The sequence below is a fragment of the Phaenicophaeus curvirostris genome, chromosome 1 (assembly GCF_032191515.1).
Source record: "Phaenicophaeus curvirostris isolate KB17595 chromosome 1, BPBGC_Pcur_1.0, whole genome shotgun sequence".
Lineage (NCBI taxonomy): Eukaryota > Metazoa > Chordata > Aves > Cuculiformes > Cuculidae > Phaenicophaeus > Phaenicophaeus curvirostris.
In genome coordinates, this window is record NC_091392.1 from 58,175,068 (window position 1) to 58,200,795 (window position 25,728).

Consider the following 25,728-nt stretch of genomic DNA (forward strand, 5'->3'; position numbering starts at 1 on the left):
CTAGAGGCACTCTTTCCTTGCAGAGACAAACACGTAGCAGGTTTGTGTTTTCTGTCTCCTAACTAAGAGCGCTCATCCCAAAGTGCACTAGAATACTAGTTACTGACGGCATCGCTGCCTCCGCAGGGCTGTGCAGCCAGAATTAGGCAAGACTCAAGAACTTTTTGGCATAAAGCTTCTCAGACAGCAATCGCTTTCCACAGCTGCTGACCATTAACAAAACTTAGGTATAACAGAAGACAGATAAACCCCACCAAGAGCACAGGTGTAATTACAGAAAGAGGAAACTCGCCTATTTGACATCACGGATGCGGGGTAAATATACAGCCATCAAAACCTAAGCCCCTGGGTATGGAAGTAGCACCGTGCTTTGGCTGGAGCGCATCGCCCAGCCCCCGCTGGGTGCCCTGAGCCCCTCCTGGGGGTGCCGGGCCGGGCAGCCCCGCATCGCCTCAGCCGCGGAGCTTATGCAACCGTGAAGCTGCGGGAGGGGAGCGATTCCCGCAGTCCGGTTGGAGTTCCCTCAGAGAAACTCCTCTCGGGAGCAGCAACGCCCCCGGGAAAGTCTTTCGTGAGCATTTGGAGGCGCTGGGAACCCGGGCAGCCGTGGTTTTATTGAAAAGGGGTGAAGCGTGAGGACGAGCCCTCTTCCCCCGGCGGGCGGGCGCGGTGCGGGGCTCCCTCCTCGAGAAACCGGGAGGTTCGCCCGCGGACACCGTCCCCGTGGTCGCCGGCTGAACGGGGCTCTGAGCCGAGACCGGGGGGGTCGCTCTCGGAGCCTGCGGGACGAAGACGAACCCCCCCCACTTCGGGCTCCGGGGGCGCCGCCTCCCCTTGCCCGCCCGGCACCCACCTGTAGGACACCTGCTTCCTAAAGGTGAGGCTCCGCAGCTTCTCCTCCAGCGACTCCTCTGCCGCCGGCTCCTCGGGGACCCCGGCGGCCCCCGCCGCCTCCCCGCCGCCCTCGGCTCCCCGACAGCCGCCGCCCCCCGCCGCCCCCGTCTCCTCGGGGGGGTTCATCGCGGCGGGGCGGCGGGGCCACAGCCCGGGCGGGCGCGGGGCGGCGGGCGGCTGCAGGCGGAGAGGTGGCGGAGCGGGGACAGCCGGGGGAGCGGCGGTGCCGGGGCGGCGGGGAGCGCTGCGAGCCGCGGAGGCTGCAAATGGCAGCGCGGCCGCGCAGCATCCCTCGGCGGCCGCACTGCAGCGGGGCATTGTGGGAAACTCCCGCCGCCGCCCCGCCCCGCCCCGCCCCGCCGAGCCCCTAAAGTGCTTCTTGAGGCGTTAATCGCTTCTACGTTTGGGTTTTTTCTTACCCCCCAAGGGCAGTCTCAGTTTAATGCGCTTGGAACCAAAGCACCTGACTGCAAAGAGACAAGCGTCTCGGTGCCTCAGTACAATAAGGGCTACAGGGAAGATACAGGAAAGATGGGAAAGGGCTTTTTAGCAGGGAGTGCAAAGATAGGATAGAATTATAGAATACTTAGGGTTAGAAGGGACCTTAAAGACCATCCAGTTCCAAACCCCCTGTCATGGACAAGGACATCCCACCAGACCAGGCTGCCCAAGGCCCCATCCGACCTGGCCTCAAACACTTCCAGGGATGGGGCAGCCGCAGCTTCCCTGGGCAACCTGTGACAGTGCCTCACCGCTCTCATGGTGAAGAAATTCTTCCTAATGTCTAGTCTAAATCTGCCCCTCTCCAGTCTATACCCGTTACCCCTCGTCCTATCACCACAAGCCTTTATGAACAGTCCCTCTCCATCTTTCCTGTAGGCCCCTCCAGGTACTGGAAGGTCAGGGGTAATACTTATAAGCTAAAAGAGTGTAGGTTTAGATTAGATATTACGAAGAATTTTTTTACTGTGAGTGTGATGAGGCTCTGGAACAGGTTGCTCCAAGAGGCTGTGGAAGCCTCATCCCTGGAAGTGTTCAAGGCTAGTTTGGATGAGGCTTTGAACAACTTGATCCAGTGGAAGGCATCCCTGCCCATAGCAGAGGGGATTGGAACCGGATGATCTTTAAGGTCCCTTTGAACCCAAACCATTCTATGATCTATGATTCTAAATTGTCCTCCCACCTTGTTCCCTGCTTCTCTCTTATGTTCATTGGAGGAGACTAAGGAATACTCTCCAGGGGGGCATCAATGTGGGGCTATTTAAGCACAGGAGGTGACAGTGACAGTAAGATTTTAAAGTACAGAAAAAGTCAAGATCTCGGAGTATGCAGAAGTTATAGCAAGAATGATACACAGTGTTTTATTTTCTGCATCCAAAACTCCTCCAAGGTGATGTACTCCAAATCAGAAAGACAGAAGAAGAAGAAGAAAAAAAAAAAAGAAAAAGAGAACCATGAACAATGACACTCTACAGCGAAGGCAAACCCTACAGGAACAGGTTTCAGAACCACTGCTTCTCCATGGATGACTTCCCCAAGTGGCCTTGCCCCTTCTTTGTGATTCTTGTGCAGCAGCACAATCAAAAGTCAGAAGTAACAGCATTCGCCTGCTGCCCGTAGGCACCAGCATGCAAATGGCACAAAATCTTGGGCATTAGTTAGGCTTGTGACAGTCAATGAGTTCTTTACACCTGATTCTTGCTCCTTTTCCAACCCTAATTAAAAATACAGCTTCTCCATACTTAGCACATACAGCGTACGCATCTTTTGACTTCAGTCAGGGTCTCCAAGTCAGCCAACCAACATTTTCCTGTCCTTTGTTGGCAGGGGAGAAGGGTGATGAAAAATGTATCTTTTTACTGCAGTTGAACTATTTAAAAGTTTAACCAACTTTCAGAATTATATTCTACGCCTATTCATAAATTATGCATATCTTGCCTACATTACCTTGTGGAAAGGACCTGGGGGTGCTGGTTGACAGCCAGCTGAACATGAGCCAGCAGTGAACCCAGGTGACCAAGAAAGCCAACAGCATCTGGGCTTGTATCAGAAATGGTGTGGCAAACAGGACTAGGGAACTGATCTCCCCCTGTACTCAGTGCTGGTGAGGCCACACCTCAAATCCCACAATCTGTTTTGCACCTCTCACTGCAAGAAGGTGAGCTGGAGCCTGCCCAGAGAAGGGCAACAAAGCTGTGAAGGGTCTGGAGCATAAGTCTTATGAGGAGTAGCTGAGGGAACTGGGGTTGTTTAGTCTTGAGAAGAGGAGGTTGAGGGGAGACCTTATTTCTACAGCTACCTGAAAGGAGGTTGTAGAGAGGTGGATGCTGGTCTCTTCTCCCAAGAAACAAGCAATAGGATGAGATGGCCTCAAGTTGTGCCAGACTGGATATTAGAAAACATTCTTTGCCAGAAAAGTGGTGAAGCACTGACAGAGGCTGCCCAGGGATGTGGTGGTATCACTGGAGCTGTTCGAAAAACACGTGGCCATGGCACTTCAGGACATGGTTTAGTAGGCATGGTGGTGTTGGGCTGATGGTTGGACTTGATGTTCTTAGAGGTCTTTTCCAACCTTAATGATTCTATGCACATGTGCTTCTCCCAAATACGTATATAAACTTTCTGCCCCGAACTTCAGAGTGTTTTTAGTTACTAATGAAGCACAAAGAAGAAAGCATAATTAAGCAACGTGATATGTGGCTTCTTAGAAGTGAAACTTAAGCTCTTATGCAGTACAGTAAAAAGAAGATCTGGATCCAGCCTTTAGCTGCATGGAGAGAGATCTGCAAACCAGCATGGAGCTCTACTGAAACTATCAATGCCTTTTCTATGCAGACATGGGACCTCAGTTGGAAAAGCTCCAGATGAACTTCCAGAGAAATTAGCGGTCAGTGCTGCTAGTGGAAGCATCTGACTTAAGAGCATATAACAACTCTTTTTTGCAGAAAGACACTAAAATATTTTGAGGTGGAACTATCAAAGACTGGTTCAGACCCAGCCCAAGAGCCATTTTCATGGATGAGGAGCAGAGCCATAAGACCTCCTGTAGTCATCAAGGTATCTTCAAGGTTTTATCCTCGGTGAAAACCATCTGTTCAGCTGCTATGAAAAGATACCAATGACGTGTAAAAGAATACTTTAATGGCAAATTAATTTTGCACTTAGCAGAACAGTATGCATCATCTCACAGCTTTATTCTTTTCACCTTTGGTCCCTATGAAAACCTGTGCCCCAGCTAGTCACTCCACCTCCCCCAGAGCATCTGGAGCAAAGCCGAACAACAAATTAGAATTTCCTAACCCCCTCACCTCAGGGAACGTCCACACCACTGAGCCATGTCCTCCTTCTCCAGCATAAACTCTATTGTAGCTCCTGCCTCTCAATAACCATTTTGCCCACGACCACATTTACACTGTGCTCCGGGATTACCTGTTTTTCCTCTGACTGCTGCGATTTGCATGAGTCATTTGCAACATGAAGTGCTAAATCGACTTCCTATGCCTTTTTCTGAATATGAGCAATTATGAGAGAATCTGAGGCTCGTGAAGGAAAGCCCCGCTTACACAATTACACCTGTGGCATAGCTGTCAATTCCCGTGGTTTGAGAAAGGCAGCAACAGTAGAAACTTCATCAGAGCATCATGTTTGCTCCAAGATGGGACTGCAGACTGGATCAGGAGGGAAAGGATGAGCACGAAAATAGATTCTTAGCAGGTTTTTCCAGTATCTGGGATTATCATGCTGGCAAAAGCCTGAATTCTCACAGCTGGGATCTCATTTCTTAAGCTGGCAACTCAACCAAAGGCTGGTTTGTTAGGTTAAGAGGAGCAGCCTACATCACTCTGTGATGACTCCCCGGCTCATCTGGGAGCTGACAAGCTTCAGCAGGTGGGAAGCTCTTTTTTCCTGCATGGAAACCTCTGACCATACTGCAATACCTTGAATATGATGGTGGATTGTGGGAATGGAAGAGCAAATGTGGAGAAAGGAGGGAATTTAGGCTTTTGGAGTAAAGCCAAGGGAAGGAGGTTTATTCCATTACTCACATGCCTGTTAAATCCCATTCTGAACACTCCAGTGTGCACAGTCTGTGTGCACTCAGGCAAGTTTTATTTAGAGTGGGAGAGACTGCAAATCTCATTCCTAATGGAAAAAAGATGGATATATGAAAAAGGGGAGTGGGAAAGAAAGGAGTGAGGCACAGTGTGCCAGGCTAGCCAGTGAGAAGTCAGTCTAGTTTAAATGGTCCATATTCCTTAAGGTCATATGAAATTCATCCTCAGGAAAACCCTCCACATTCACCCTCAAGGAAAACATACAAAAATACATATAATTATACACATACACATGTATATGTATGTATTGGCCTCCCCTCTTCTTTTCTTTTGTTTTTTAAACATGACTGAACAAGCAGCCAGCTTCCCATCCAGATCCAATACTGATAGAGAAGCCCTCACAACAATTTCCTTTTGGACAGCATTTGAGGTTCAAGTAGAGCACCGTTTATCCATCTAAAAACCGAAGGATGCTGTGGCTTAACATGGAGTGACCTGCCCTCACCTCACTAGATCACATTGTTGGGCAGATCTGCTTCACCCTGCAGTTCAGCCAGTGCTGGCTCTGATTAGCTCTCTGGCAAGTTACTGCTTTCTGCTACATTCTATTTTTTTACCATTTTTCAGTTATTTCGCAACACTGCTCCCCTTTCTGTGCGTAGGCTGCCATAGCTAGAAATACGTCCTGATTCCTGTTGCCAGGGTGTTCAGTGAAGGTGACATCAAGGGCCTGATTCTGGAGTGGAAATACCTGGACGCTACCCCTTCATAAATGCCACAGATCAAACCTGGGTTTTTACCGAACAGGTTTATAAAATCAAGGGCTAAGCAGAACCTGAGCATTTGTTTAGACAGTGGAATTTTATAGCAACATATAGAACTTGTGTAAAGACAACTTAAGATTAATTCAGTTATAAAATTTAAACAAGTCATTCCTGGTTTCTGTGCGGACCATTTGAAGCCCATGGGAGATGACACCAAGAAAACAAGAAATTGAATCGATCACATTTTGAAGGACAACCAGGAGGGAGCCAAGACACACCAGTATGATTCATTCAACACAAAATGAAATGTGCTTTTGTTTCTAGTTACTACTTCCTATGGATAACCTTGCTTTAGTCAATCTCAGCGTGCTTTATAGAGGGGAAGAAGCCAACACAGGCCCCATTTCACAGACCAGGAATCTGAAGCCTGGAGAAGGGTCAGCCAAATTCACCAGCATGTCATGACCAGGACTAGGCCCAGAAGCTCCTTTCCTCAGTCTCTATCCAGAGCTCTCTCTCTACAGGACATGGGTCTTACAAATTCTTTCATTTGTGGGAAAGGTTTTGCTCACTACTTCTAAACTCCAAATTAATGACGTTCACGTTCCTGAAAAGCCCCAAAAGAAATGAAGCAGGAAAGGGAGAACCAGTAATCATAGAATCGTTCGGTTGGAAATCATTCGGTTGGAAAAATCCTTTGAGATCATCAGGTCCAACTGTTCCTGTCCACTACTAAACCATGTCCCTGAGCAACTCGTCTACCCATCTTTTACATACCTCCAGGGAGAGTGACTCAACCACCTCCCTGGCAGCCTCTGCCAGTGCATGAATAACCCTTTCAGTGAAGAAATTTTTCCTGCTGTCTAGTCTGAACCTCTGCTGGCACAACTTGAGGCCATTTCCTCTCATCCTATCACTAGTTACTTGGAAGAGACCCAACACCCACTTCATTTCAACCTTCTTTCAGGTAGTTGTAGACATTGATAGGGTCTCCCCTTGATCTCCTCTTCTCCAGGCTAAACAACCCTAGTTCCCTCAACTGTTCCTCATAAGACTTGTTCTCCAGCCCCTTCACCAGCTTTGTTGCTTTTCTCTGGACTCGCTCCAGGACCCCAATGTCCTTGTTATAGTGAAGAACCCAATGAATCTACCATGAAATACCTACGGGGTGGTGAAGTCTAAGCTGTTATAGAAACAAGAAACAGCTAACAGCAAAGGGTGAAGACTTACCGTCCAAACCATGCCATGAGAGTCATTGCAAGCTGCATTTGGACACCCTTCCTCCTGTCCTGCAATGAGAATCTGGCTGAGAAATAAGTATCAGAATTCAGCCTTGAATTCAAAGAGTAACATGCTTTTCAAAGAACAGCATGTACCAGAGGGTGATAGGTAGCAAGGCTGACAGCTCATCACTTAGCATTTCTCCATTGTATGTGGGTTTCTTTTTTAATCACAGACTCCCTGCAGCATCGCCTGCTGTGTGATGTTTTAAGGCTAATACTGAGACCCAAGGAGATTCTTAACCAATCATTAATCACCAGTCAGTGTTTTGTATGCTCGAAGGAACTGAGCTCAGCTGAAACTAAGCTGAGGGTAACCTCCCCAATCAGTCACAATCTAATGATTTTTCTCTAAAAAATGTTGTGTATGGCTTGATGCTGCTAACAAGTGCCCTGGATCAATAGTTCTGGCAAGTGAAATTGCCTGTTCAGAAAGCAAGGGGCACCCAGCAGCAGCAGGAGAAAGACAAAGACTGCAATAACCTCTGATATGATGACAGCAAAGGAGTGGGGTGTAGAACTTCAAGGACAGAGTAAAGCCCTTCTCACCCCACTTTTCAAGAGAAAACATCACAGATCATCATTCAGGTACAGAAACCAAATGTGAGAAGGAGCTGCTTCATCATTTGCTGTGAGAGACTGAGGAGGGGGTTAGATAATATGTTCTGGTGCTGGAATCATGCTCCATCTGGGACAGCTGTTCTGTTACAGCACTGCACAGAGGCTTGTGTGTGATGGGACAGATGAAAAAGACTGGATAGGCATAAAAAAAAGCCTCTCATTCCAATTTCCTTTTCTTGTAATACTGAATGATGGTGGCCAGCAGAGGCAATCCTTGTGTTAAAAGCATCAGGCTAGAGCTTATGAGAGAAGACCTTTCCTCCTCCCCTCTCCCTCCCATCCCCACCCCTTCAGTATCAATTTCTTCTGCTACTTTAACCTCTTTAGCCCAAACCCAAGGTATTTCCGAAAATCCGCATCACAAATTTAGTTCAGGCCAGGGTGTTCCAATTTTCACGGTACACTGCCTTCCACAACCTCTAAAGCAGCCTTCTTTAAGAGGGCTTGAAAAGGAGGCACCAAAACCATCTGTCATGCTCCCATTTTCAGTTCAGGGTTCAGTAAAGCTGGAACTATTACTTCCATTGCTAGTATTTCCTGCAGAGGATAAGCTCTTGGTTGCTATTATATGGTACTCATTTACGAGGTTCCTTTCTTGGTAGCAAACTGGCACAGTACAAATGACTACACATACCATTTGTGACGCCAGCTCTGCACGGGGCAATTTTCACACCTGCACTAGGCCATCCATTGCCAAGTTCTCTGAATAGACAGCAAAGCCACAGAGTGCTCAAATTGGAAGAAATCAAGTATTTCCTATCCCATGTCTAACACAAAGTAGCAAAGATTAACTCTGTCCCCTGACTGGACATTGCTTATTGGCTGCAGGGCATAACCTCGACCATTAGTACAGTCAAAACAGCAGCTTCTGAATTGCCGGAGCTACCTCAGGGGTGAATCAGGGTAAGAGAAGGAGCTGAAGCCAGTAGAGGACCCAACCCTTGAAAGCCAAAGCAGAAAGAGCTCTTTTAAGGTTTCAGTTTAAACAATTATTTGCCCAGTGTAAAATCAGTACAGGGAAAGACCTGACCTTCCACGGGGCAATTTGGGCCACAGAAATTGAGCTCCAGCATGCTCTAACAGACTGGTATCACTGGGCTGAAGCTGGTGCCCCCTTGAGCATCAGCCTTCCTGAATCCCATTTTAAATAGAGAGAACTGCTATTAATGGGTCTGTATCCCATACCTGCACTCAAGTGCCATTATCATTATTAAATGCCATCAGCCTTCACCTAATTTCCACCATTATTGACAGATATAATTCTCCACTAATCTCAAAAAAGGGGAAGGGGCAGCCAGCTTCATTTAAAACCCACACCGCTGCTTTTAACCTTCTGTCTAGCAACATGCCAAGTCACCAATGTTCTTCTGTGCTGAAGACGGAGTCACTGTGCATAAGATCGCACTCGAGAAAGCCAAGGGACCAGATCTTTTCCAATCATCAGGAAAACAAAACAAGTTGTAGTTGCTTTTTCTACAGAAAATATTTATTTGCAAGAAATGAAAAGCATAACATACTTCGCTACATACATGTCTAGGCTACAAAAGCAGGTAGTCTGCTCTCTCGTAGAATCAAGCAGACAATTTTAAAAGGAAAAACAGCGACTTCTTTCCACCTAATGGATATGTTTGCAGTGTGAACAATCAAGCGGGACCATATCCAGATGACAGTGCTTGTACAAAACCAGAGGCCACTGGACACACATACACAGAGTTAAATAGACTTATGGCAAAAGAACAGACATCTGCAGTCAGAAAAGGCTCCAATGCAGTTCACCAAGGAGTTTACAGGGTGTGCTTTTGCAGTAGTATCACTGTTCTTTTCATCTCAGTTTTAAACATCTGCACAAACCCATACTGTATCCACCTGAACAAAGGGAAAGATCAGCTGAAAAGCCTTACGGGTGTCACATACAGACTGACTCAGAGTCACAAGTATTGTTTTGCACAACCAAGTCAAAGGCTTTGGCCCTGGGTATGTATTTCTCTTCAACAGAGTAACACCACGTAATTTACCCGTGAGGCTCAATGCATCTCAGGGAAACTGCCATGTACTTACATCAAAGCGAGGCCCTCTGAGAGCAAACCGCTTGCCCTCCGTGAAACCTTACTGAGCTGGTGAGGCAGTTAGGACAGTAGCACTTCCAGGGCACAGGGGATCTTTAGGTCTTCTCCAAGAAGACCAGTTCACCAAATTGTGTTCCTTAAGCTGTCAGCTCCCAGGAGTCACTTTTTAAGGCTTACTTATGCCTATGGGGTTTTCTTTTTAAATATATATTCAAAGCCATAATTCTGCAAAACAAAAGTGACAACTAAAGATCCAATAAAGCCTAAAGTAATTCTTGGGTTTTTGTACCAAACCAGAGCTGTCCTACAGAAAAAAACAGACAATTTATGCAATATGCACAAAATGACACAGCGCAACAACTTTCAGTCAAAAATTGCTAATAGAACAGACCTCAGACAGCAATTCACACCATAGTTTTACAAAGGCTCGGTGATGTGGAATGTGAAGACGTTTCAGAGAGAAACTCCTGGACTTTGTTTTGTACTAAGTGGAATGTGCTGTGTGTGTTCAGGTAGATGACTTTATTTAGTGATGCTTAGTACATTAAAAAGCCAACTTTGTTGGTTTTTTTTTTTAATTACTCACCATGCAGACGTGCACAGATACAAACACACTCTCACTCGTTCTTGCTAACTATACAAATGAAGACAGCAAGATGCAGTTACATCAGCACCATTGAATTAAAATCTGATATGGCAAAGTCGGATACGAGCAGAGTCCTGTTAAAAGAAACCGATAACTTGCCTCTGCTTCCCCCTCTCTCCCTTCCACTCCCTTAATTATAGGCTGCTAAAGTTCAAAAAGATTTTTACCTGCTGGTAGGAAGGGAAAAATGGCATATATGATAAAGGTCAGATATACACAAACAGGACTGCATAGTATTAAAGAGCAAGGGGAAAACTAAGACTAAAACAAGGGGGTAAAATGAAAAAGGATGTCCTTGCTGATTTATGGAATCAAGAACTAGGAATGTTCATTGTGATGTCAGGAATCCCCTCATCGGCCATTTCTTTCATCTTTTCTGTAAGACAAGTCTACACATCCAGCCTTCCCATGTTTGTTCTCACCTAGTCAGTTCCTCTCTTAGAGGAAAAGCATGGAGATGGATGGGCTTTAGGGCAGAGAAGAGACTGCTGGTAATAAAGGATATCGAAACTCTATTTCACAAAGGAGAGTTTCCTGCAAGATGCACTCTTTTCTAAGTAGGAAGTCAATTCAGATATATACCTTGGTAAAGCAGAAAAAGGCCTGACATGAAAACCACAAAACCAAAAGGCTATTTCCCTCTCAATCCTGGAGCCTCCAATGGATGCCGATCACTGAAGTAATACAGCAGTAACTGAGATCACACCCTCAACATATCCTCAAAGTGCCCAGTCATTTTATTGGCCATGAGAAAGCTACAATATCCTGGCCTACTAACTGAATCCATATGTCTTATCTGTAAAGACCTGAACATATAACCCAATTCATTCATCTTTACAACCCCCAAAGTTGCTTATCCTTAATGCTACAGTGCAAAGCAGGAACACATCATAGCATTACACTACTTGTATAAGCTAGGATAACTTTTGTAGTTACAAAGTACTGACCTACCATTTCACCTTCAGAACACAAAAAGTTCCCTTTCTAATTAGTGACTTGCAAAAGGAATATTTTAGTCACTGAGAGTATAAAAATACTCCATATACTTCTGTTCTTAGTTAAGTGGGGTTTGTACAATGGCCTCTTGGCATTAGCTAGAATCTAGAGCCCAAATACTCAGTGGAAATCCCTCCCAATGTAGCAATTAGTATCATTCATTTACTTGACCTACATTCTAAATGAGTCTAGACAGAATTCACCGCTGATCGTTTGGGGGGATGGGAGTAGAAAGGTGGGTTGGTTTATTTTAGCAGGAAAAAAAAAATACCAGGAAGAAAAGTTTTTATATTCATTTTCAGCTCCACACTAGAAAAATCAAGAATATATTGAGATACTTTGTTACACAGAGAGAGAGGAAGAGATCCCCTGCCAGTGTAAATCAGAGCTGCAGCCTCCAAAAACGGTGAGAAGCATGCTGCGCTGCATCAGCTGGGATCTGGCCTAAGAACCTCAGCCTAATCCATTATTAGTCTGTGCTGCTGAAAAATATTGAATGGTACAGATGAAATAAGAGAAATGCAGCAAAGAACTATAAATAGCCTGGGGAAAAAGAAAAAAACCACCAACATTATCTACATACTGGTAACAAGGTTAGAACTGTCATATGCCCCATGCTGGATACTTTTAAAATATATATATATGTAGATATATAAAAATAATGCCTTACATTCCTTCGTAGCTTATCTCCCTAGAAGCAAAGACCTGACATACCTAGTCGTATTTTAAAGCATGGGCCAAAAGGTAAGTCTTCTGGTGTATACAAAATCATGCTGACAAGCAGCATAATGTTACAGCTGAAGACTCTTAGGATCACTTAAGTCCTCTAGTAGAAATGGAAATTAGGTAGCACGCAAGGCATTTGCCTAGCCTGTCCGCACACACACATTATTCTACGGAACCAAGTCACTGACCACTGGAACAAGTACCTTGCAGAAGGCTAAGACCTCAAGTAATATAGCCAAGCTAATTAAAAGCCTTTATACTGGCATCTTTCCTGAATACACCTTAGGACTTCTTCTCTATGCCCTTAACAGAGAGCACATACAGCTGCCTCTCCATGCGGTCTGCAGTGCATCAACAGTCACACTTGGATCACCTCAGGACCACTGGGGCTAGCAGAGCAATTGCACGTGTCCTGCCTTTGCTGTCCCCCTGCTAGGTATGTAACATGGGCATAAACAACCTCTGGAGATAGCGAGGTCCTTGTTACATAACAGCCTGTGAGTAGGTGATGACAGGAGTCTCATTGGCCCCTAGTATCTAGCAGAGAAACCTGTTCGATTAAGGTCCCTGAAGAAAAATTATCACAAACACACCAAAGTAAAGGAAAGGTTTTCCTTATTATAAAGAAGTTGTTATTATATTTAATAACAATAAATCCCCAAGCAATGTCTGTACTAGGTCAAGCGATCCCCCCCCCCCCAAAGAGTACCTAAAAATAATTCAAAAGATTACACAAATTAAGATAAGTAGTTTATCAAACAGTTACAAGAAAATTGGTATGACCATACTGGTTTGGATGAATTAGTTCAACAGCCTGACTCAGACTGGGCCAATTTCAAACACTTCAGATGAAAACATGACTATCTTACAATCTGATTTGAACTAGCACATCCAAATCAAGCAAACAAAACCAGCACAGCTTTAATGGTGACCAGTACAGTAGGTTTTGGAGACAGGGATGTGTGTGGGGTTGGGGTATTGTTTGGGTTTTGCAAAATTGTCCATCTTTGTAGTACTGAGAAATAATCCAATTTTGGTGTTAATACAGTGAAGCCAGCTGTATTTGCAATTAGAGGTGATCCATTTAACTGGTAATGGGCAAAAGCTCCAGCAGAGCCGGATGCCCTCAGAGATGGTAAACCATGGGTGCTCTGAAAAAAAAAAAAAAAAGATCATTTAGGGAATTTTCTAAGCTATACCCGTGCCAGCCACTGGCCAGCCATAGGGTAGTGGAAGGGTCACATCTCCTGTCGCTTTGCTGACCTCATGTGGCTAAACAATGCAGCCATCCCTTGTGGCACTCTCAGTGGCACCCACCAGTGTTCACTATTCATGTGAAGCCATAAATCATTGCTCAAACAAAACAATCATACAAAAATTGTTAGTGGATACTGGAATGATGCAGAGGACGCAGCAGGATCCTTGTGAAGGGAAAGGGAAGAGACTGGCCCACGCCAAGGAGAAGGGAACGCCTGCAAAACAAGCTACAACAGCCTTTTTCCTCCTATTGCCACCAAAGCTAAAATAATAAAAAGGCACTTGCATAGAAGATTAGGGCATTACCTAGAAAGCGTGACTGTACGCCAAAACTCATTACAATTTCATGGAGTCAGGTACACGTTTCACTGCCACTAATGTGAAACGCCTTCTTAAAATGGCACAGTGAGGATTGATCCACAACCTGCTGCAACCACCAAAGCTTTTCCATTACTTTCACTGAGTTTTGAGTCAGGCCTGAAGGTGGCAAAATAGGATACCAACGGAAGAAACTCAAAGGAGAATGAAGAACAAGATAGGAGCTGGTATGGCAGCTGCGGTAATAAAATATAAATCCAATATTTTACAAAATAGAATACTTGCAGGAAATATCTACTGTACATGGTAAAAAATTACTTGTAAGGCTAAGTTAGTTTTTCCCTTATTTTTCATTAGGAAAAAATAAGAAAAAAGAGCTTCAGATTTTTATTTTTATCTTTTTTTTTAAATTGTCTTATTCTGTCAAACTGTAAAGTAGCTATGCTAGCCTGCTGAATCAGGACTTTCACATTAAATCCATCCTCAGTGGAGTCTGAGCATCCTTTTGTAGTAACCAGATAAAACCCTGCTCAAATCCTGGGGTAGGTTCAGCTGTGCCACTCCAAGGACAAACTGCAAGAATCACAGCCTGGGCAAAGGCATGACCAGGGTACAGAAAGAGAAAAAATGCTTAAAGGCAACAGCTGCATGAGACAAGGAAAAGAGTACTGGACCAGGGTCAGACCTGAATACTGCTCTTGGCTTTTCCACTGAACTTGGATCAGTCACTTTACCTCTCCACGTGCTTACTTCATCCCTCTTTTGCCTTGTCTGCTGCCTACACACTCAGTTCCTCACCTCAGAGGCTGCCTTGCCACACCGTTGACTACCACCTCCAGACCTGAACTGTGCCTAGCTAGGGCTACTTATACTCCTATCCTTTTGGCTAAGCAGTAGGTCTAAGATCACGTCTCTGGAAAAGGAGGTAAGAAGAAAATAAGATGCATGGCTTTACTGCAGGGCAATTTGAGTTTTGAGGGAGGGAATGAGTATTCAGTGATATTTGTGTGTCTCATTTCAGAGTTTGCCCAGATCACTTGCAGGGTTAGGGAAGCTCAGTTCACTTCATTGCGACTGCTTGAACAAAATTTGCAAAGCTAATAAATACTATTTACAATAGTAACAGGAAAATGGCAAGGAAAGGAAAACACAGAACAATCAGAGACTGGGTCTACATAAGAAATTCCATCAACGCATCTAGAAGCCAATAAATTAAATCCATATGGTCCTCTGAGGAGGCACTTCTGGTTTAAGCCTTACATTAATTTAATTTGTTGGGAAGGAACTGATTTAAGCTAAACAGATTAGCCATAGCAGACTGAAGGACATCCATCCAAAACATTGCATAAATTTAACAAAACCTGCTTTCTAAACAGATGCAGTTAAACTAGTGTAATTCTCCCACACAGATGAAGCATGACAAGACAGCAACTGATCTTTGCTTGAACTCCACAAGGGTGGAAGCAGTAGAGAAGCCTACCAGGACTGCTTTCAACCCACAGAGAAACCCACCCCATTAAACAATAAAGAGGTTGGAGGGGAGAAGAGAAAGAGCTAGGGGAGGGCAATTGAGCAGCATCATTGCCCATCCCTCTCCTGCCTGTACTGTTAGCTCAGCAGTACCAGGGCCCTTTCTTGTCCCTTCAGAAGCAGGCTACACACATGCTTCCCAATCCCCCCCAGAAGGCTCAAGTGCTGTAGACCAGTAGGCATGGAGCTGTGGCTAGATTCTGAGCAGCATCATGCTGCATCTCCTCTTTCTCTCAGTTATCTTCTCCCAAGAAACCCATCATCCACATACTCCTATCGGTTTTGCATATATCACTCTTTTACAGAATGTCTTTGTGCTCAGATTAGGATGTGTGCACGTGCACGCACACACACACCAGTCACCGGCACACTGCTGGCATCATAATTCAATCCTGTCCTTGCAGTACCAGACAGGAAAAGAATAAAAGGAAAGACAGGGACTGCGTGTGAAGTGAAGAAGGGAGTTACAAAGACAAGAGATCCCATCTGCAGTCACAGCCTCATCAGTCAATGCAGAAGTTAAACTCCCTTTCTTTTGTGCTTTGGTTCACTGAGGATGACAAGTCAGGAGGACTTTGGTTGAAAATACTGGGAAAGAGGAAAGTCAAGAAAAAAGGCCTTTTTTTATTTTTAAGAGGTGGCATTGACTCTTCTATCTATTTCAATTATCTTCAGTGTTTCATTTCCTTCTAGATCCGAGTTGACTCTGTAGGGAACAAAAAAAACCCAAAACAACAAAGGTTAAGACTAACAGTCAGTTTTAAAAGCGCATATCCTGCTTGAATTGGCTAATGCTAAAAAGGCACTTGGTATTTACCAGGTACTTGTCAGTTGGAGTACAGTAACACACCGAATTAGTCATCTCTTTGGCTCTAGGTATAACTTTGACACAAGTACTCAGAAAGCATGCGTGGGGTGGATTGGGCTCATCCTAGCCCTCAGAATAGCATGCTTCCAAACACAATATCCCTCCCCATTGTTTGGTAAGCTTGCCTCTGTTTGTTAGCAGAGACCAGGACCTGGGCCAGCAGGACAGTGGCAGGACAAGAAAAGGTAGAGTGGAAAAAATACACATATTTAAACCAGTGAATCTCCCTCTTTTCAGAGTCGCCCCCCCAACAAAAATGAAGGAACTCTGTGTTGAGCAGTTCAGAGAACTTTACAGGTCTGTGTCTTAAGACAGAGTCTTGCAAACTTTTTGCAGTACTGCTTTAGTAAGACCACTGCTCTGAGAAGTTCCAACTCTTCACGCCCTAACATCATAGAAAGCCCAGTGAGTCACAGCCTCACACTTCCACCCAGCTGGCAAAACCTTATTCCTTTAGGAGACACAGAAGTAAGTGCTTAGAGAAGTGGGTAGGCACAACTAACAGGCTTACAGGGGTTAGGTTTCTGGCAGAAGCACTGAGTTCGGTAGCTGTATTACTACAATGTAACAACCACTTCTCCAGAATACCAGTAACTTTGCCTCTAAGCTCTCCAGGTAAGAGACCGAACTCTTCCTTCATGTTTCAGTGTCCAGCATAGCTGAGCCCCTAGTTTTACTTCTGGCCTCCAGGCACAAATGACACCGATGCTGAACACTCTGCACTCACCTGTGCTGCTGCAGGCCCAGCAGCACCGATTTCTCTAGCCTTGTCTCGTTGGCTATTGTGAACTGCATGATATCATCCTGCTGTGTCCCCGGCACGGCTTCCAGGGACAGCGCCGTGTACTTGGAGGTGTCTGCTTGCCTGTCATTGCGATCTGCAAAGGAGATTGGGCTTGACGACTCCTCCAGTTGGTGAGGCTCTTCATAAATTAGCAGACTCCTTGACCTCACTGCATACAAAGACAGAAGGCAAAAAGAGGTGAGAAACTGGCAGCTCAAAGAACAAACCTGGTCATTCCAGATAACGGAAACCATCAGAGCAGAACTAAAGCTACAGAGGTCTTTTCATAGGTATTAACTGCTAATTTGACCGCTGAGGAAAGATACCACAGCAGTGGTCCAGGTAGGACTCATAAAGCTCTGAATTATTCATGAAACAAGGACAGAACATAAACAATAACTTGGATAATACACATTGAAAGCAACTGGATCATTACAGGTACGTAATAGTAAGAGTTTCTCACTCAGTCCTTGGAGTATTTGTTGATACTGCCAAAGGACACACCAGCTGATATCAGTTGCACATTTTAACACTAGGAACATCTGCTGCTAAGAAGAAACCCTGCTACCTTTTACAGACCACTAGCTTTAGTTCCACAAACAGAAAGAAAACTGCTTAAACAGAGTTACTGAGCAGGCAAGTGGGGAAAGGCTCTGCCCATGCCTATGGAACCTTCCGCCATCAAAACAGCTTGTCAAGCTATCCTTTGAAAGACATAGGTATAGCAAGGAGTGGCCCCCTAAGGAGCAGGAAAGAGGTGCTTGAGGAAAAGGATAGGGATGTGGGTGGAAAACAGGTGCTGAAGCAGGGAGTAAGACTGGGATAGTTGTCACTTACCAATAGAGTCTGTGTAGGACTCTGGTGAGGAATGCTGCCTGGGCAACACCATCTTTGTAGCAGAAGGATAAGGCCCATAGCTCTGAGAGAAGCTGCCAAAAACTACTGCAAAGCACAGCACCACCATCTGGCAAAGGGAAGATGAAAAAGAGGTAACTGCACTAGCAGCTCTTGGCCCATGCACACACATCAAAACTAAGAATCAAGACAAAGCAGATCTAATACTTTTCAAAACAGAACATCTGAGATTTTTTCCATCATAACATACCACGTCTCTTAAAAGAGGCACATATAGAATAACAATTCAATGTTTTAAAGTGCAGATTTCAACACTGGAGTTTGTTATCAACGTCTGCCACCATTTTGGCCTGTAGCCTTATTTACTCTCAAAGTTGAAAAGCAGACACAATCACCATGTGTGTTTTACAGATGCTGCTAGGAATTTCCAAGTTTATTTCTGTTGTTGGCCCCAGTTTTGCTTCTAAGTGACAGAAAGGCTGGCAGACTAGGAGAACAACTTAGGCCTCGAAAATAATTTCCATCAAATTGGCTGTGTATAAGGACATAAAAGGGGAAAGTTTCATCCTAATCCTTCTCTTATCCTGACTGCCTTTACTGAAATAGGCCAGAATAAGATTTACAGCCTTAGCCCTATTTTCATTTGGATGAGCAAATTTATTTTTACTGGTATGAAAATAACTGGGCAAAGGTCACCCTTGTTTTCATTCTACATGTCTCGATATCATTTTTCACATACAATATTGTACAAAATAATAAAACAGGTCATCCAGAGGAGCGGTGCTCCTTCTTTCATCACTGCAGCATTGAACTAAAAGCACAGGTCCGGTCTCCTCCAGAATTTAATGCCTTCCTACAACCATTAATTTTCACCAGCTACAAGTCTCACCTACCTCAAAATTAACTGTCAAAATCTGAAGAGAAGTTTCCCAAGCTGAGAATTTGCAAGAGAGGGGCTTTGCCGACTATGGAACACACCTTTGAGCAGTGGAAAGAGACTCTCATTTCCCTACAATTCCCAGCTTTAGGGACACCTACCATAAGACAGGTCCCTGTCTGTGTGCTAGCTGCCTTACACGAACGCGACACTTTCCCAGCAACCATGGCTTGGAGCCTCTGCAACTGCTGTAGAAGTGTTCTGGAAAGCAAAAACAACAGACAAGCATCAAATGAACTGATCTAGCTGCTGGTTAAACAGACTTTTCCTTCAAATTCCACACTTGGCAACAACACAGCCGTTATGACAAGGTACAGATCATTAAAGTACTCCCTTTGAAGTGAGCAGCAGGGAATGTTTTTAGTTTTACAAAATTTTACATGTATTAGCAGCGTACTTTTCTAAAAGTTCTTTGGACTTTTCCTCAACTGATGTCTGTAAGCAATTACTTCTTCAGTGTTTTCAGAAGAATTTTTAAAATAAAACTGCATTTTCAGTGTTTCTACAAAAACCAATTCTGCTAAGTGTACAAACAACCACAACTGCTCTGTGTGCCAGTGACTAGATGCATATACAACCTGGTTGTGTCATGAATTCAGCAGGAGTTTCACCATTATGTGAAAAGGTACAGAAGCAAGTTTATAACTATTCTATTTGGTGGTAGGGGTAATACAGCTCTCTACTTTTTCAGAAAACCTGCTGTGGTTTGGACCACATGCTGGACCATTTTTAAAGAGGAGGTCTTAAAGCTAGACATAGGCATCGAATTAATTTCTCATAAATTCAGCTATTTAATCATAGAATCATAGAATAACCAAGTTGGAAGAGACCCACCGGATCATCGAGTCCAACCATTCCTATCAAACACTAAACCATGCCCCTTAGCACCTCATCCACCCCTCCCTTAAACACCTCCAGGGAAGGTGAATCAACCACCTCCCTGGGCAGCCTGTTCCAGTGCCCAGTGACCCTTTCTGTAAAGAATTTTTTCCTAATGTCCAGCCTAAATCTCCCCTGGCGGAGCTTGAGGCCATTCCCTCTTGTCCTGTCCCCCGTCACTTGGGAGAAAAGGCCAGCACCCTCCTCTCTACAACCTCCTTTCAGGTAGCTGTAGAGAGCAATGAGGTCTCCCCTCAGCCTCCTCTTCTCCAGGCTAAACAACCCCAGCTCTCTCAGCCGCTCCTCGTAAGACTTGTTCTCCAGCCCCCTCACCAGCTTTGTTGCTCTTCTCTGGACTTGCTCCAGAGCCTCAACAGCCTTCTTGTGGTGAGGGGCCCAGAACTGAACGCAGTATTCGAGGAGCAGTGCACGAAAAGCACTTCATTGGTATTTGCTAAACCCTCCAGGAGTTGACAAAAATCACAGATGCTTGAAATGGCTACTCTCACTGTGTCTTTTAGAGGTCTCAATCATGAAAACAATTCTGTTCCAGTTGGAGTCAACAATCCCAAACCAGGAAGGTATCCCGGTTTTCTGGATGTTTTTCTTTTGCTGTATCATCATCAATTACTACAGTTAGGATACTAGTAATTTACACTGGAAATTATCACAAAGAATGATTGATATAAAATTTTCACTGTAGTTTTCATTAAAGCTTTTTAACAGACAAGAAGTAATCCAAATATATGCTCTCTACACAGTCAAATATAGAATAATTTTACATTGGGATGTTAACTTTGCTGTTTGTTTCCAATTTTACTTTTCATTTTTCCTGTAAGCCTCACAACCTATTGCGGAGGGTAACCCCCTCAAAACTCAAGGCATCAACTCTGGAGGCTGTGACGTCAAATGCTAAAGCAAGAGGCAAGGTTAGGATGTCAGAGAAAATAGAAGGATTATTTTAAGATCAAACTGGCTAAAAGCTAATTGTAGGACAGACCCAGAGGTGCCTTCACAGCTCAGTATACACTTGTCTGCCTATTATTATAGATTTTTTTAATCATCAATGCTCATTGCTAATTAGAGTTTAATGAATTCAAGGACTTCAGGAATGCATTCTGAAATGAGCACAAGTCATGCTCACAGCATAGATTTATCTGGGCCACCAGATCCTTCTCAACTTACTAAGGAAGGATGCCTTGCATGCTCTTGAGAGCATGGTATATTCTGCAACTCAATATTTTAAACAGGAAAGGGATTCGTCTAATTCACTTTTTTATTCACTATCAGAGAAACTACAGGCAGATGAAAACACTGTCCATCACATAAATGAGACCATCCCAATTCCCTGCTCCCTTCTGCAACTCTCTCCAATTGCCCCTCCCATCCTCCACATCACACAGAGTTCATGAAGAGTTGAGTACACGGTATATATAATTTTCCAGTACAGAACTTGCTGCACACAGTATTCCCACCACATGACACCTCCTATGCCGTACAGCAATGCCTTTTTAACCCTGCAGTTTTTGTGCTATTAGAAGACTTAATTTTCCACCCATTTCAGGCCTGAGTCACTGAGCTCGACACAGAACAACTCTGTGCAATGAGGAGGAAGAAGTTCTCCTCCTCCCCAGCCTGGGGGTTGGCAGCAGCAGCAGCTTTGAAACACTGATCACTCCTGCCACTTTTTGTGGAGGCGTCAGTGAGAAAACAGCTAATGGCTGGTGAGGAAATCAACAGAGAAGAGGCAATTCTCCTGGTTTTGCTCATCTCTGCCTTTTTGCATCCAATATAGAAAAACTGCTAGGCGGAGTGGGCCCAGACAGCTGATTGCAAAGCGCCTTCTTTTTTTGGAAAGTCAAACTAGGTAGGTATTCTGAGGTCTCACAGAGGAAGTTTCATCAACAATCTTATTTACCAACTACCTACATATAAAATGTTTTTTTCCCCCAACTCATTTACTTGTTTGAACAGAGCTACTGTTGTCTTCTCAGCAGACAAGGTCTCGGTGTTGAGAGCTGATAGGCTACAGATTCATTTTCAAACTAAGAGCGAGAGCTCAGGCAAGAGCAACCAACAAGTTTGTTCACCAGTTTACCCTGCCATTGGCAAAATGAGGCACTCCCTGGTGTTTTTATTCTCTATTTTAAGCTGGAATGATGGAAGACTGGATTCCAAGGTCAAAAGATCTCCTTGCATATGCAAAAGCTGCCTTTGTTGTTACTGGATGGCAACACGGATGATCTGGACTAAGAAAGTGAAAAGGAACAGCATTCTGCTCTGCAGAACAGGAACTTAGGTTGAACTAAGATGCTCCCTCTAAACAGCAGCAGGAAGACCAAAAATGCTTTTAGTGAAACACACTGTCTATGGCTAAGTCCTAAAAGGAGAAAATTCAATCCCAAGGTAGCGTGCATAAGGGGGTTTGCACCCACAGGGATTATTTTCACTGCGTCTGACACATTTCCCAGTGATATTCAATTAGAGGGTCACCTCCGTAGGAGGTGTGAACGTGCTTTCACGCTTTTCCCTGCCAATGGAAGCACCTCTAGGAAAGCTGTAAAGTGACTGAAGACTCCTGATCTCCCTTCCACACACTGCCAGCAAATTCACTCTGCCTGTGATGTCTTGTTTTCGTGTGCACATGCAGGTATTCATCTTCAGAAGAGCTCCTTTCACTACCAAAGTAAGAAACAAGTCCCGACTTCCCCTCCACTTCCAGTGACACTTTGATTAAAGAGAAAAAAAACTGTCACTCCAGGACCTACCCTCCTGGGAGGCTTCCTCAGTTTAGTGTTTATGCTTAAAATCCCATATCAACAAATAAGAAAAGACAGCTTCTAGGGGACACTAAATACTGTTTACTTTGATTAAGATTTTTCAGAGAATTTATCTACTTTGTGAGTAACAAAACCTATTTTTGATATGTAAAGCGAAAAAGTATTCTATCTTCCAACACACAGATTCCTTTTCTGTCACTCCGATTTGTAGGAAAAAGAGGAAATCCCAATGTGAGGTTTTCACTGAAAGACCAGAATACCTCAAAGCAGAAAAAAATCCACAATTTTTCCTCATTTGAATTACAAAGAAAAAAATCCAGCAATTTTTCATCAAAGATGGTTCAGCATAAAAAACACTGTCCTGTTCCTTTGAAAACAAGAAGTTGCTCCAGGGTTGCCACACTTTGTCAACTATTATAAAGTCTGAAATGAAGTGCAAGATATCTCATTGCAACTTAAATCCAGATCCTCCACTCCTTGAAAATGACTTGATAAAATGCATTTACCAGCCCCAAATGAAGGAAGAGCCAAGCATATCAGCAGCTTTGGTGCTGATAAACCCTTGGTGGGTCAGACTGATATGCAATTTGATCTTTAGATGACTAGGAATTGTAACAATCACTCAAGCAGTAGCATGAGAAATGGAGGAACATCCCAATTGTATTTATAAAGCCACTGTTTGTAAGGCACCTGTCAGACTAGAAATCTACACAACTTGCTAGTCATTACTCCATGGGATCAACTCTAGCAGCTACCTGCATGCATTATCCATGTGTGACTTTCAACCATAAGCTAACTGGGCCCTATGTCTATCATTTCTCCAGGAAAAAAAAATATTGTCAAATATTTGTAAATACAGACTCAACAGAAGCAAAAAGCAAAAGTACTTCTCATATGTTCTATACAGTACCAGCTGTTTCAATATTGTCTTTAAGCCCAAACAGCCATGGATCCCAGCAAGACAATACTCGTGTGCAAGACTGTATTCAATCCCTTAGATCACTGGCAGTTTCTGGTGGTCCCAGTGCCAAATCATGAGTGGATCAAGCCTTCTTGTTCCTGGGGACAAGCCAGTTTAACTCTTGTTACCATCTTCTTCTCACACCCTTTGTTTTCCAAGATAGCAGTTTCCCACAAGTTCAGATGCTACTGAAACCAATGACAGCCTGGCTCGCTTGTGGCTACAAGACATAACAAATATGCAAGTAATAAATTGCTTCCTTAGTTTTGAGAAAACTGCCTAGGAAGGAACTTGGATAGGTTTCTTTAAAGGGCTTGAGTCACATAAATTAGGAGAAGAAACATATGCTAGTGTTCTAATACTAAAGATGCCAAAACTGCTGCAGTCACCCACTCAGAGCAATGAGAATAAAAAACTTTCCTGCATCTTGATCCCAGCCTCCTGCCTTGCCTTTTAAGATGCATGAATGTCAAGGAAGATGCTACTGGATGCAATTTTTTGACCACACTTGCACTTCTCATATTACATCTGTTTAGATCCCGAATTTTAGGCTAAGGCAGGCTCTCAGGAAATATACTCCTAATTTTGTTCATTTTACTGAGAATAATGTAGGAACATTTTTATCAGAAGAAATTCTAGTGAGCCAGACTTTGAAATGCAAGCAGGGTTTTCCTGAAGTCTTAGGTATATACCTGTGCAAAAAGGGTCCTACATATAGAATAACATGCTCTAAAAAACTGATTCCACGTATTGAAAGTTGTATGTTTTGGAAATCGCCCCTCAGTTCCTCTCAACTCCATTCAGACTATAAAAATACAATATTGACTGATAACACATGTAGGTATACAAACTTCTAGGTAAACAGTTACAGCCCAGTTTTCCAAAAAGGTAAAGAAACAACTTCATCTTCATCCACGCTGAATGCATGAGCATTTTTACATATAATCACAGCTCTCGTTTTCCTGCTATCTTTCTTCTACTCTTAAAATTTTTCACAGCAAAAGAATAGCTCTAGTGTTCATAGATGTACTTTTAGATAAGACTTTCAACATCATCTTCATTTTTTACTGCATTGAACACTCAAAGTTGCAACTAAAGTCAACTGGGACTCTGCTTTGGGTATATTAAGATACATGTGTGTATGTGCACTACATACTTTGAGAAATAAAGTCCTAAACATTTTAATTAGGTCATCCAAGAATAAACTGACACCGCATAATTTTGACCACCACTGCTTTTGTACTTTGATTCCTGACGGTACATTGGAGGTGGAAGTACCAGCTATACGATGGTGTGAAAACAAGTTCTGAAACATTTGAACGGTTTCTGGATGCCACATCGAGGCTCTATGCAAAAACCAACAAGGAAAATGGGCATTTTGAATTCACCATAGCAAGTGGATAATGTGCATTAAAGAAGGAACCATTCTCTGAACCAGATAGTTGCACAATTATATACTAAATAAGAAAACTGGCTCTTCAGGTCTAAGGTGAAAAAACTCATATCACGGTATGTTACATAATCCAGGCTTGAAGAATGCAGGTACTTTTACTAAATTCTCAGTACTTCAATTTGAAGTCTTAATAGATTTTAGATACAGTTCGTACCTAAATAGCCAAAAAAACCCATCACCGTGAATTACAAGAATTTCTGTGCAGAAGGTCAGGAATATCCGCTGCTCTGCAGGAGATTACAAATCTATATCAATGCTATTGCAGAAAAAAGAAAATGCAACTCATTGCATTAATGCTAAAGGGCCCATCTAAAAAGATGGATAATACCAACAGAGCTGTTCTCATGACCCCATCCACATCAACACAGAGATGAAATCAGCTGGCCAAATTTAGCTGAACCAGGGAGAACAGTTCTAGGCTTGACAACATGTTGTCCCTGAATGGCTCATCCACAGCTGCAACCTTCCTTAGAGCAGCTGGCTTCAGCACCTCCTGGGACAGATCCTGGGAGAGAAAATGCTACTCTACACCTACAGAACAATTTCTGGTTTTCTTATGTCAGACCCTGCAGGAAAATACAGGAGGCACAGAAATGGCTTGGCGCTCTTTAAACAAGCAGCAGATGTCTTTATGCATGAGCAGTGTGTGGGAGACACTCTCCAACAAATTGCAGTGCTACAGGGTCTGGCTCCATGAAATTAGAGATTGGATCCGGAGATTAGAAACAACACATGCCACTCAATTAGCAATACACTGGCTGCCAGACATGCTCTGGGGCCATTTTCCATGATCGTGGGTCTTATCTTCAGAACCCAGCCTCCACCCACGCTTCAGTGCTACCAACATGTTCAATGGTAATACTCAGGCGCTGCTACAAATGCCTCTAACTAGAAGTTGTTAGCAGTGGGCTTAACTAGTACCTGATCATTGGATTTTGCCATCATTAGAGACCACACTGAGCATAGGCCATGAATTACATCCATTCTCAGTTAACATCTGGTTAAAAGTTCAGCTATGGAACATTTTCTGCCACCTGTCCTTTGAGAAAGCCACCAAG

The 25,728-nt window shown here is 43.8% G+C and overlaps 2 protein-coding genes across 3 annotated transcripts in view; both read right to left on the bottom strand.

Moving 5' to 3' along the window:
- The window catches only part of DGKI (diacylglycerol kinase iota), a 211,797-nt gene extending 210,585 nt beyond the window's left edge, over nt 1–1,212 (bottom strand). The window contains exon 1 of the mRNA XM_069859033.1: nt 854–1,212. Coding sequence (XP_069715134.1) covers nt 854–1,212 — 359 coding nt within the window. The remainder of the gene's footprint in view (nt 1–853) is intronic.
- A 12,795-nt stretch (nt 1,213–14,007) lies between these two features.
- CREB3L2 (cAMP responsive element binding protein 3 like 2) overlaps nt 14,008–25,728 on the bottom strand; it is a 77,758-nt gene continuing 66,037 nt past the window's right edge. For both annotated transcript variants that reach the window (XM_069858736.1, XM_069858728.1), the window contains exons 9-12: nt 18,699–18,798; nt 17,643–17,769; nt 16,749–16,974; nt 14,008–15,859 (exon numbers count right to left, since the gene is read on the bottom strand). In XM_069858736.1, coding sequence (XP_069714837.1) covers nt 15,784–15,859; nt 16,749–16,974; nt 17,643–17,769; nt 18,699–18,798 — 529 coding nt within the window. In that variant the 3' untranslated portion in view covers nt 14,008–15,783. The remainder of the gene's footprint in view (nt 15,860–16,748; nt 16,975–17,642; nt 17,770–18,698; nt 18,799–25,728) is intronic.